The sequence below is a fragment of the Hemibagrus wyckioides genome, linkage group LG05, assembly GCF_019097595.1.
Source record: "Hemibagrus wyckioides isolate EC202008001 linkage group LG05, SWU_Hwy_1.0, whole genome shotgun sequence".
NCBI classification, from domain to species: domain Eukaryota; kingdom Metazoa; phylum Chordata; class Actinopteri; order Siluriformes; family Bagridae; genus Hemibagrus; species Hemibagrus wyckioides.
The window spans coordinates 22,550,370-22,564,118 of record NC_080714.1 but is presented as its reverse complement, the minus strand read 5'-3'; the positions used below and the strand labels follow the sequence as shown (position 1 = coordinate 22,564,118).

Sequence of the window (13,749 nt, the reverse complement as noted above, 5' to 3'; positions counted from 1 at the left end):
CCTCTGGAAATTACCTGTTGAACCTGTGTGAGCTTGAGACAAGCCATTAACCTGGGATTAGTGCAGGTACAGTACATGGAGTACAGCAGTGAACAGCACTCATATGACCCTTAGGAGTGGAAGAAGACTAAAGCCACTTCAGTGCGTCTCCAGCAGAATGCAGGTATGCTCTTTCTAGCGATTTGACTCATGTATTTCCTCTTTTTAAGGAAAAAAGTACTCACTTAAAGAGAGCCATGAGTCATTTCCAGGACTTCGTTTTCCTTCTCCACCTAGAAGTGGTTCTCTTGCATAATCAAACAGATACATCTGCTCATTTTCATTCTTTTTCCCTGCCTCCTGAAACAGCAGTGTGTCTTTGACCATCAAGTGGCAAACCTTCATACTGATCACTAATTACTACCTAATTAATGAAAACACTTAATATATATATATACAGCTCTGGAAAAAAAAATAAGAGACCACTGCCCAATCTCCAGATTTGAACCCTATTGAAAACCTCTGGAATGTCATCAAGAGGAAGATGGATGGTCACAAACCATCAAGCAAAGCTGAGCTGTTTGCTTTTTTGCAAAAAGAGTGGTATAAAGTTACCCAACAGCAGTGTGAGAAACTGGTGGAGAGCATGGAGCCAAAACTCACTTAAATATACTAAATATACTTAAATATACATGCACCTGTAAGAAAAAAATCATAAGAAACTCTTTGTGTTAGTCACATTTGTGTAATTGTCATTGTGTGATTGTGTAAATACTCAACATAAAAATCAGAAGCAGTTCTGTACTAGGTAACTGCACTGACAGAAGATTATATGACTGTATATGACTGTCAAATAAAAAAATTCACCCACTGCATCCTGCACTGCATATTACTGTGAGAAACAATAGAGTAGCCTATATATTGGTTTTATATTGTGGGGTGAGAGTGCAACAGAACACAGATTATTACTCATACAGGCTTTTACATAAATAAAAATAGGTGTACCATGAGATTATCTATCCAGGGTTTATTCCTGCCTCATGCTCAGTATTCCTGGGAAAGGCTCTGCATCCACTGTGACTCTGACCAAGTTAAAGCAGTTACTGAAGATGAATGAATGGAAACATGGTTATTTTTGCATTTACTAGAGATCCGTGTAACAGATGGACGACACAAGCACAACGATTCTATTAGAGTCATGAAGACGTTTCCGATGGCAATGTTAGAAAGAGAAAATCACATTCAGTTGATAAACAACAACCAGAACAGCTAAAAAAAAATATGGATTTTTGTAAACAAAGTTTTCCCCTAAGCACATGCATTATGTTTCCTGTATTATATACATTTTCACAGTGCAAATATGCGTGTCTGCACCATGGTGTAGTGGATATCTAACTACCTCTATGCTCCCAGGTTCGATCCTGAGTCACCCTCAGGTGACTCTGTGGTGTTTTGCTTGACCCCCCCAGTTGTCTGTATGAGGTTTCCCCACCCAACATGCACATATATAGTTAAGCTCTGCTAAATCAGCCCTAGGTGTTAATGAGTGTGTGGATGGTGCACTGCAACGGTCTGTAGAATATTCATGCCTTTTCCCGGATAGGCTCCAGATTCACTGTGACCCTGACCAGGATAAAGTGTGTTTACATAAAAACCACTTTGTACTGTTTATACTGTTGCAGCATGCAGCAAGTGGGCCAGCTTGAACACTTCGTAACTCCTTGTATTGTCTGGCTGCACTTCCTGTTGTTAGTTTGCTCATTCACACCACCACCCTGATGTTTTACACCCTTCAGAATGGTGCACTGAGGTTCTCTATCTCCAGGTCTAATCGGTACAGCATGCAAACAAACAGCCGGAACCCTCTCAAAATCCTCGGCATGGCTCGGAATAAAAAATAAGGCGTAACTGTGTCAGATCAGGAATTCTCATCAGCGCTAGTAATCCACTGCATAACCGACCCAACCTGAGTACTCCTTCACTCAGGTTGTGTCGGTTATGCCATGGCTTTCTAGCGCTGATGAGAATTCCTAAAAGTGCACGCTGACACACAGTAACCTCTTTTTCTTTTCCTGTAGACCAGCCTATACACTGCCCCTGCGCCACTTAGTGATATCTCTCACCTGTCTTACCTCTGACATTTAAAAGAAAAATCCCTCTCACATCACCTACGGTGTTAGCTCATCCCAGCATCGACCTGGAAGTAACTCATTCACATTCATGTGGAGTCCTAAATGAAATGCATTATACCGGCTATTGTGTTACGGAGGAGCTTTTTAAATAATCATGAACATATGTTATACTGCGCAGTGCTGAATAATAAAAACACGGCTACAGTGAACTAAGCTTAAAATCACACTCTTGCATCGAAGATGGAAATTTTTGCTTTAGGGTGTGTATCATAAATAACTGCAGATCAAGCACTAGATTATGTCGGTGCTGTGTCATGTCTAATCCTTAACACCTTTAGCGATAAAGCACAAAAATATTTTGTAATGAATTTTTTTTCCACTGCAAAAAAAAATAAAAAACCCAACCTGCACAGACATACCAGTATTAATAATCCAACACACCAAAAACTCTGGGTTCTAATCAGTGAGTAAAGTAACGCCTAGTCACATTACAAAGAACAGATGGTGTACATTAGTAATGTATGGGCTTATCTTCATGCTGCATATATGTTCAGCTCATATCTGTGTGACAGCACAATACACACCGGCTTTCCTCACAGGCTAACAGCCGCCTGCTTCCTATTATTGATTACAGGAGCCATACTGGATATTAGTGATGGGAAAAATTTCCATCGTGTGCGCCTATATGATTCCAGGAGTAATTTGTAGTCAGAACTCGGTCGTCTGTCAAAACTCAAACAAATAATAAGGCTACCAGAATCAAATTAATCCCCCTGAAAAACTGTGCTGGCAATGTGTGTATTTTAATAACAGTAGCACTAGATACATGTCTGATAGCTGCACTGTTGCCCAGCATTCAGTTGGCCATTGCCTGAGCACACACACACACCCACACATACTCGTTACATCTTTCAGTGTGCTCCTCTGATATTGACCCATGCCTTTTTTCCCATGCAAACAACAGAAGCCAGCCCTATTGCAACACCACGATGGCACCAAACTCCTGACCCACATTCATAACTCCTTTATAACAAGGTCCAATATTAGCAGAGCAAAAGTGATTATTACCACTGATGAGATGCTATTCAGCTCCTCTCAGGTAGCAGAGGCAGAGATAAGGCGGTGTTGAGCGTGAGGCATGGCTAAAAAAAGGGCTCCTGGAAATCAATACCACCACAACCACTTTATTTAAACTGGGATCTGAGAACGATTATTGACAATTCCGTGGCATGTGAGGAAAACTGATATCGCCTTTGCTTCGCTTCACATTATGTTTAAATTAATGCACCATCTGTAGCAGATCAAAGTGGGTCTTAAATCAACGGACCAGGAAGCCGTGCTTCTAGCTGAGAGGTCCAATAAATCCACCTTGTGAAGAAAACACCGGAACGCCACAACAGGCAGAGCTCACACAACGACAAGACAAGAAAACAGGACATTTGGGAAAAAAAAAAATCAAAAAGTTCTACAGGATGCAAATGAAACCCTTAGATACATAAAACATGCTACTAAAAAACCCACAGTTAAGCAGTGAGCTGTAATTTTAGCGCTGAAGCCACTCAGTGCCACTCTACTTTGCACAAGTCATCTTTACCATCTTCTTCGGCCCTTGATGTCAATGGGCTTGTTAATGGCATATGGAGAGCCATTGATGCAGGCGCTGCGGTAGCGGGCGACCCTCTCCAGGGAACAGAGCTCCGAGCTCACCGGCAGACTCATCGCTGGCTGACGAGAGCACTGGGAGTGATGAACGACCAGACGGATACAGACGCAGGCGACAAAGGCTCTGTCTCTTTCAGTCAGACTGGAGGTGGGAGAAAGAGCAGGAGAAAATGCAGGCGGGTAGAGGGAGGGGATATGTGTGTGTGTGTGTGTGTGAGACAGAGAGAGAGAGAGAGTGAGAGAGAAAGCAGCATCAAGAGAGTGTACATTGCCAAGTTTTGCAGCAGTAATAACAATTAGGGACCTAATGAAGGGATGGGAGCCAGCTGAAGGGTGTGTGTGACCCTGCATGCGCATCTAGGTGTGTGTGTAGCACTACTCCGGTTTCTTGGAACTCTACTTGATTTACAGCCATTTGTTAAAGGCTTTTATATCCCAAGTCCACGAGCCTAATAAGAGAGGCGAGAGTGACGTAAAAGGAGAACATTATCAATCCAGCAAGCCGATCCTGCTGCCACTTCATTTCTGCTTAGAGTCAATTTAGTGTGCAAAAAAAAAAAAAATAGCAGTTCAGTGCCCCTTTTGGCATCGAAAACATTGAATTATGCATTCTGGATCATGATGGATTGTGCTGATTGCTGCTGTATATGAATTCATGGGGTCTTGAATAATGAGGATGCATCAGAAGAGGGTTTTAATCTGGGCAGGGAACAGCTCTTAATGAACACCACAGTGACTTCTATATGTTTTATGGGTGCATTATCTAAAATGATCTACCTGCATGGACAAACACCAAGGCAGGGCTTCAGTAGCCTTTAGTATGCACCAGTGACAGCATGTATGATAATTGGAACTTTTATGACCTCTAAGACGTGACCTTTTAAGACACGGACATGGCTCATCCCAGCACTACAGATTCTTGGCTGCTTTGGGTTCCTGTAGCAGTACCAGCATGTCTATAGAAATTCCTCCTAAATATGATCCGACTCCACCATGGCATTTGAGTGATAATAGCTACATTAAAAAACAAAAAAGAACGGATCCATCCATCACTGTAAGGCAGCCTTGAGGTTACCCCTTTGTGGAAGCCTTGAAAGGGTGTGTGGAAGCTGGGGGCGTGGTCGGGTGCTGGAATGGAGGGCGGAGCCAAGGGCAGTGAGTGGCGAGTATCATACACCTGTGCTGAATTGTTTTAATGACTGTTCTCTGTTGCAGTGAGCTGAGGAAGGGATAAAAGTGGTAGAGATGAGAATCGAGGGAAGAGAGCGAGGCACACAGAGCTGAGTGTGTGTGTGTTATAGAATAGTAAAGAATAAAAGCGCACTTTGAGTTATTCCAAGCCTGCCTCCTGTTTCCTCTATTTCAAATCTTCAGACTGAGTTACAGGATTTATATAGAACATCACACGAGAAAGTTTCCCTTCAGAAAATAGATAGATAGATAGATAGATAGAAACAATATAATATAATATAATATAATATAATATAATATAATATAATATAATATAATATAATATAATATAATATAATATAATATAATATATAATATAATATAATATAATATAATATAATATAATATAATATAATATACCACAGCATCAAATATTTTTCTTTAACATCATGCCCCAAAGTGTTGTTTTATTCCTTTCCTACCACTGCAATTTGGCAACAATTATAATCAGTTATTAATCAAACAAACACGTCACACCCTTTATCCGTATATAGCTACAGTTATAGTCTATGCATTTAGAATGTACATTTACATTGTTGTTTGAACATCGGTGAATAAAATGTTCTGTTATCACTTGTTAAAGTTAAAGCCAGGGAAATAACAAAATACAAGTAACACCCGCTATGTATTCAGAATCCAAATGTATAACAGCATTCAGCCCTCGTCATAGTTTGAAACATCTACAAATCTATAGAAGTTTGTTAGAATGGTGTGAGGAATACACGTCTCTTAATGACTACAAAAATAGAAGGGAAGAAAAAGGACAATTTTCTGATATTTAGAAACCAGCATGTTGTGAGCGCTGCGCCAGGGTCAAGCAAGGATGCTTGGGCTAAAACCTCTACGGCTGAAATGCTGCCCATACACTTGCCAAGGAAAAACGGTGAATAAGCAGCAGAAGAGTCTGAAGATTTAGTCAGTGAACAATTAATATGTTAAACATCGGTGCACTATAATTCCAGGTAAGACATGGGATTATAAGACAGTTAGTGGCTGTTTCAGTGTGTGTGTATTGAGTGATTATCGCTAGCCTATAAAAGAACTTACATTTGAGAGTAAAAGTGCCTAACTCCAACACACTGCTTAGCCTTGAGCCATTCACTACCAAAGTGTGTTATCAGTTGTTTACTCTGAGTACACTTGAGCACACTGTGAGACACTTCCAGCTGAACCTGACACAGATTGGTGTGGTCACCAGATAACTAGTAAAACTGTTCCAGTTGTCTGATCTGAACACTCATCTTATTCCTACAGACATTGTTAACCAATCCAAGGTGTCTAAATTTATTATACAACACGTAATACATGTGTGTAAACGTGAAGGGAAGGTCTACTGGTGTACTCAATCAATCTTTATTGCTTTCTGTATACGGTGAACCAGTCATTAACATACTCACTACTTCTACTGTAAGCTCGAACACTGCTCAGTAAAAAGCCAATTAAAACAAAGGTCATATTTCCAGCTCTGCCTTTAAAACATGCACTCTAAAAGTATGATTAAATCTGAATAAATTACCCTTTACTCTATTAAATGAATACATTATTGATGACATTAGAGAGAACGAGAGAGAGAGAGAGAGAGAATATTGCCTATTCAGCCACGGATATTTCAAGCAGTTGGCAACAGGAGTCACAGGGTTTATACACGCAGTCAGCAGCTTCGATACAATATCCGACATACCAAGTTAATGAACTTAATATCGAACACAAGGTCATGCTTTTTTAAATGTGCATGTTTCTAAGTCTAATCTTTCAGATAAATCTGTAGAATCGACATGCTTCACATCATCCCAGATTATCTTGAAAATACAAGTGAATCCTGGGTCTTAAATCGTATGTGCCTGTAAAATCCTAGCGTTTTATCCAAATAATCCAGTCGAAGCGGGTGAGTGAAATGGGGTATGAGAATAAATCTTGAGTATAAAGCTCTTAACCTTGTTATTACCATCGCACGCATGCCACCTGGACAGCAACTGCACTTCTCTTCACTACCACAAGAGAGCAGTAGAGCAGCAGTAGAGCAACAGACCACACTGCAGACCTGAAACTCCATTTCCAGAGCATCATCTACACCACATTTGACAGCAGTGACAGCTTCTATGATCAACTCTGTGATAAACAGAAATCTGAAAAAACAATGCTCAAAGCTGTAAACAGAAAACAAGCCACATTTTTTTCTTCCTCAGATGCATTCCGTAATACCACAATGGGTTTATCCTGATCTTTAAGGACACCCACTGAGAAACTCTCTCAGCTGGTGGGAGAAATCTCTCTAGCGGAGACTCTTTAATGGGAGCGCCCATCATGCTCAGTGCCTGAGGCTGAGAGAACCTTAATTACCTCTGCAGGGGGTCAGTCTGAGACGTTCGGGCCACTGGATTGTATTGTATGTCACTGTACGTTTCAAACTATCTTTGGATTCAGTTTAGAGTGGTTTCAGGATTTTTTTTTTTTTTTTACTGTATCTCAAATAGTGTAGCTTACAGGTGTAATAGGAGGAATATGTTTACAATGGAAAACTCAATAAGGTATAGTACACTATCAGGAGGGTGTGTCAAATGAAAACAGAGAGAAACAATGCACAAAAGTGTAGCTGCAAAAGAAATAAAATGTACTACTGGCCTGTTCTCAATAGCCCCTTCTCCTGATATATTTTTGTGACACCTATTTGCAATAAACAATGCAGAAAAAAAAAGAAAGAGAGAGTTTTTGAATTACGTACTAAAACAAAAAAATGTGTAGTGGCCATAGAAATCCCTTTAGATGGTGCTAAGACTGAATTCTTGCAAACAGCCAAACAAACCAAAACAAACGATCCTTAATTTCTCTTCAATATACACTATGAAATACACTACAGTTTTTCTACAAAAATCAAGCAGAACAAAGATGCTGTAATAAATACAGTCAGGCTACCACAAGACACGTAAAAAACCTAGCTAGCTGTGTGTGATTTTTACAGAAAAAATGTCTCGCTGATAAAACTGGATAAAGTATAAGTATAAAGATAGATGCGTGCCATAATAAATTCAGATTCAGAATCATTTCCTTCGCCATATACATTTACATGTAATAGGAATTTATTAGGAATATGATATGATAATGATACACTCAACACAGTTTACAAAACACACACACACTCAGGCATCACATACAACGTAACACAACATAATCACCACACCATAAAATCCAAATACTGCCCTGTAAGGAGAAACTGGTAGTATTTGATATGGCACTGGAGGTAAACATAGCAGCTTGATTAGAGATTAGAGTGCATTAAATGGAGTAGTACTATTCCAGTGTAGTATAATAATAATAATAATAATAATAATAATAATAATAATAATAATAATAATAATAATAATAATAATAATAATAATAATAATAATAATAATAATAATAATAATAATTGATATTTATTATAGCAATGAGGGGCAGCACAGTGGCTTAGTGGTTAGCACAGTTGCCTCACGGCAAGAAGGTCCTGGGTTCGTATCCCGAGTTCAAACAGGCAGGGGCTTTTATGTGTGGAGTTTGCATGTTCTCCCCCTGCCTGCGTGGGTTTACACCGGGTACTCTGGTTTCCTCCCACAGACCAAAAACATGTACATTAGGTTGATTGGTAATTCTAAATTGCCCATAGGAGTGTATGTGCTTGTGTGGCCCTGTGATGGACTGGTCCAGGGTGTACCCCTGCCTTTTGCCCAATGTGTGCTGGGATAAGGCTCCAGAAGATCCCTGTGACTCTAATTAGGAATAAAGCGGGTATAGACAATGCATGGATGGATTATAGCAGTGATATACAATGATATCAGTATTATTATGTAATCAAAACACTGACTGTGTAAATGTCCCATAGTGGAATTAAATCTTTTCACTTTTGTGGGTTGCCAGATTTTAAAATACAATAGCTGGTTCTGTAGCTGTTTCAGCAAAGTCTATTATTTTTAAAACTATATACAGCTGTAAAACGTCAAAACTTCGAGGAAAAAAAGCTGGAAAAGATTGTCCCAGGCAGGGTGGATGCAAATTAGGAGCCAAAAGGGTTTATTTTTCAGGTTCCTGTGCAGGCTGCTATGGTGCCGGCTAATGATCTAAGGTGATACAGACCAATGGTACAGTGTGCTCATTTTCCTTTAGTGCAATAATTTTACACTCTCATATCAGTAAGCATGTCATTATAATTACACACAAACAACATCCGGCACCTCCAGGACCATACTGTACAGTAATTGACTACATCAATCTTCCATACAGGGACCTGTTTCACATCTAATCCACCTGATTCCTCTTCTATTCCACCTCAGGGATCACAGCAATAAAAAAGCTCCAACTGGAGATCAATGAAATGCTTACAGGAAAGAGAATCCAGTAAATTATGTCTTTATTAAATGTCTGCTTAGCTGGCATCTCTCGTTTGTATCCCTCTTAGCCAGTGTATGGTTGAATTTATCCCTGACCAATTAAATAGTGCAACTGAACAGAAACACTCAGAAATTCTGCCCACTTAAAAAATGACCAAAAAGGACACTTATCAATTTCTTGGTTGAAAGAATAAACAAAAAAGTGACCACTGCAAGGTATGACGTCTCATGCATAACACTTTTACATTTCATTCTGCATCTTTTATCAATTTATCAGCTTGCTGTTTTGAAATCCTACTGAAATTTGGCATTTTTAATAAAAATCTTTTTTTTATTACCATGGAGTTTTTGAATGAATAGATGCTTTTCAATTTTCTAAAGCACCATCAAGACTCTTCAATCTAAATTAATTAAACACCGCTATAACACATATTACTCAAGTAATAATCACTTGTTCTTCATGCGTAAGCCAAACAGCAATATTGCAGCTTTTCCCAACACATAAACATGGCAACACAATCAAATCTGTTCTACTCTGAACACAGACTGAATAGTAATATGAAATCTGATCTCCTCTATGCAAGCTGGAGTAGAAACCGACCTCCTGCAGAGATAATTGATGCTATCAGAGCTTTGAGCACAAGGCATTCTGGGCAGTGTTTCATACAGCATTCTATAGAGCCACTCTTCTTTATCACCGCTAGAGAGCAATCTGTCACCAGCTGAGAGTGTTTCTCTGTGAAGATTGGTATAAATATGATCAGTTGTAATAAATGGACTCCAGCACAAGTGAATGCATGCTCAGAAATGCAAAAAAAAGGTTTTCCCAGTTCCGTGAAACTCCTGCGTAGCCGGATGTGAAGTATGCATAAGGATTATTCCAGATTTCTCAAATCAGAAGGTGTTGATTAATGTTCTATAACAGCACAACTTTGACTGGCAGTAACACAAATAATAGCTTCCAAATAATGTGCTTGTTCTATTATGTTATTGTTTCCATAGTAACAGCTCAATCATAGGGCAGACACTCCACATAAACTAATATTTAGCTAAATCCAGTCGAGCTCTTATTAACAAACAAACAAAAGCATTTGTGGTATATAATCTTGTATAATCATTGATATAGTTCTGTTAATGGAAGGAGCCTCCAGTGTCAGTGCCAGTTGCTGTCAACTGCAAGAGGCAGAAAAAGAGAGACTTGCTTGTTCTGTGGATATTCATTAAGATGAAATATAAGTTGAAAAATGTAATTGATGCCAAATTGTTGTGTCGTATGAGGAATAACACACTCTGGGGTATGCTGATATCGGAAAATAATCCACTTCAGGCCATATCACATCCCCCTTTCATCGACCCAGTGGTTTATTTGTTTATTATAGCATGTTCTGTTATTCCTTGCCTAAAAGACTACACTTTTTTTTATCCATTTTTAGCTACATTGATGTACAATTTTTACTGAAGGCAACAAGACAAAAGATAAAGAAGCATGTTAGGTCCTTAGACTTTTCCATAGCTTTGCACTTACACAAAACGTATATTAAAAAAAAATCACGTTTTCTCTGGAACGTTTTCTACAAAACATAAATTATATTAAACATTTGTTGTACAATTTCCAGTGAATTAGTAGTCACTACAGAAACAATGACCTACATGAATGTGACAAGAAATATTAACCTTCTGACCAATCAGAATCAAGAAGGCATTAATCAGAACTATGGAGTAAACTTCATTATAAAATGCTCTGATCAGAAAACCTGACAAAGAGCCACCAGAATTAACTGTAACTCAGTGTGGCTTAGTGAGAGAGAGCACTTAATACAAGGAGATCCTGCAGTGAAATGCTTTTCCTTGAAGATAAAGGGTACGGTGTGAGAGCGGGTTGAATTCATCCATCACTGATCAGGGGTAGCCGCAGGATAAGCGACAGGCAATCTCACAGCTCCAGCCAGGGATGATACGTCAGATGGCTTATCTGCCTTACACAATGCTCCTCTCACTCTCAATGCAAGATTCCCGAAAGGAGCCCTTTAGTCAGGTCATAAATAAGATCTATCCTTTGGCCTGCTTCTTGGGCTAATTTGGCTTGAAATCCTGCCATCGACAACAGCATCGGTCGTCTCTTACGGCCACACCCACATGTATGTGCAGCATCCTGACAGATAAAGGTTAAAAATCGGCATTAATAATGCAGCATGATTAATTTGGCTCTTTTAAAAGCCTTAAAGTCTAAACCCCAAGGCTCGATACAGCAGGGGCGCACATTTTCAAACACAGCGAACTGCCATAATGTCAGAGGGTCTCTACTCGCAGCCTTAGGCAGTAATTACTCAGTCATAATAAACTCCCATTTTTTAGGACTCCTCAATTACTCCTGACGACTCTAATCACTCCTGAGGAGGACGTCTGGTGTGTTTAACATACATCTGACACCTCACCTGAGTTGAAATATGTTTACTCTTGATGTCTGTGAGGTTTGGATGAGGCTGCTATGTGCAGGCCTCCTGAGGCAGAAGAGATGCATAATTATCCTGGAGCAGACCATGTGCCATGCACCTGATGGGATGATGATGTGGCCACCATGCTGGTGTTTAGCCAAGGATTCATCTGGATCCAATTACTCCCATCTCTCTCTCTCTCTCTCTCTCTCTGTGTGTGTGTGAGCAAGCTCTTATGCGGCCGAGTGTCTGACTAATTCTCTGCTGGCCCCAAGCATGTCACACAGAGCAAAACAGTTCCCTGGACAGCAGTGGTCAGGATCCAATTAGCATAACAAAATCCACTGTCAGATCTGCTAGTATGTGTTAAAATACAATAACTTCACTACTGCGGTGTGTATAAAGCACACTTAAGTCTCATTTAGAAGGTAAGAACTGGTTCTTTAACCTCCAGCCTCAACCCCAGCTATGTAGTATATGATATCTTTTGTACACTTCTCTGGCGACATGCTTTTGTAGTGTTGAAAAATGCAATTTTCTCTGCACCGGTGTGCAGCAGGAAGACATTTGGTACCATATTGAAAAAAGTTTAATCTTTAAAACTGATTAAAGAGGGGGTTTTCAAGCAGCAAAGAGAGAACAAGATCATCGCAAATGTTGTCGGTTTATGGCCGTATTTCTTGATGAAATGTACCAAACTAAATCTGGTGTATAAAATTACAGTGCTTTCTGTTCTCGGTGTTAAGCAGGTACGTTTGTTCCAAATAGGGAAAAATAAATAGCTTTTTAGAGTACAAATACATGTTTTTGGATACCAGTGCTAATGCTCATACCGATACTGACATGTGCAACCTACTAGTACAACTCAGGAGCATCATGGAAAGATATATTTAGCTCTGTTCATGTTGCTTCATGCCAAATACTGCTACTAAATTTCTTCATGCTGTGTTTTTAATGAGTTTTTTAACTGTATATTTAATAAAGATCAAGTGTCTGAGTGCTCAGTGCTCACTGAATGGGAGTGCTCTCTCTCTCTCTCTCTCTCTCTCTCTCTGTCTGTCTCTCTTTTCTTTCTCTATTCTCGATTTGCTCACTTCGTTGCTCAGTGTAACTAAACACCTTTGTGTGCATTTTAATGAACACAATCACTCATACTTGCTCATGTGAGTCTCCCTCGCACTCTAGTCTGTTTATTAGACCAGCAACACACACAGTGTACATTATTGGTATCACTTGGCATCTCTAGTCCCAAACTGGAAAATTATTTTAGGTTACACAGATACAGTAAGGGAATGATTTATTGCCTCATGACCCTGTGTCACTCTGATGAATGTGGATGTGTTCCATTTTGAGTCAGATTCCTCTCACGGGTTCTTCCTCTCTGGCTTGCTCATTAGGAATACATTTAAATTTCATACGTATAATTTAGATCCCGAATATATGCACATAATTCTGTAAAGCTGCTTTGTGACAATGTCTGTTGTTAAAAGTGCTATACTAATAACTGAACTGAAAATGGTAAGTAAGGCACGGCAAGGAAAATAAGCCTAAAATGTTGGAAAAATCCGAGATATTAGGCTTAATACTGAGGTTTCACAGTCAATGTAATTCTACATGTCTTTAGCATCCTTTACACATTACAGACTTTGTAAAATCCACATAATTTGAAAAACATTTGGACTCTGGTAGGTTTCGATAGACTGCAAATATAAAGGCATTATATCAACATTACTTAAACCTACCCCACTATTATCTGATGCTCAGCTTTTCTGTTTGCAGAACTATTTTGCATTTACAACAAAGGCAATAATTTCACTGAAATTATTATAATACACAGATGCATTGTCCTGGTTTATTCTCTTGCTACGTGTCATGTATTTACTCTGCATAATTACCCAGTACTTTTGAGTTTATACCAAACACATCAAGTCATACTGAAGCGCTGCATTT

At 39.3% G+C, this 13,749-nt stretch overlaps 1 protein-coding gene across 5 annotated transcripts in view; it reads right to left on the bottom strand.

Moving 5' to 3' along the window:
- Nucleotides 1-13,749, bottom strand: part of pde4d (phosphodiesterase 4D, cAMP-specific) — a 160,167-nt gene that overhangs the window by 44,231 nt on the left and 102,187 nt on the right. The window contains exon 1 of one of the 5 annotated variants that reach the window (XM_058388762.1): nt 3,706-3,858. The exons of the other annotated variants lie outside the window; for them this stretch is intronic. Coding sequence (XP_058244745.1) covers nt 3,706-3,830 — 125 coding nt within the window. The 5' untranslated portion in view covers nt 3,831-3,858. Of the gene's footprint in view, nt 1-3,705; nt 3,859-13,749 lie in introns of those variants that run through there. 5 annotated transcript variants of the gene reach the window in all.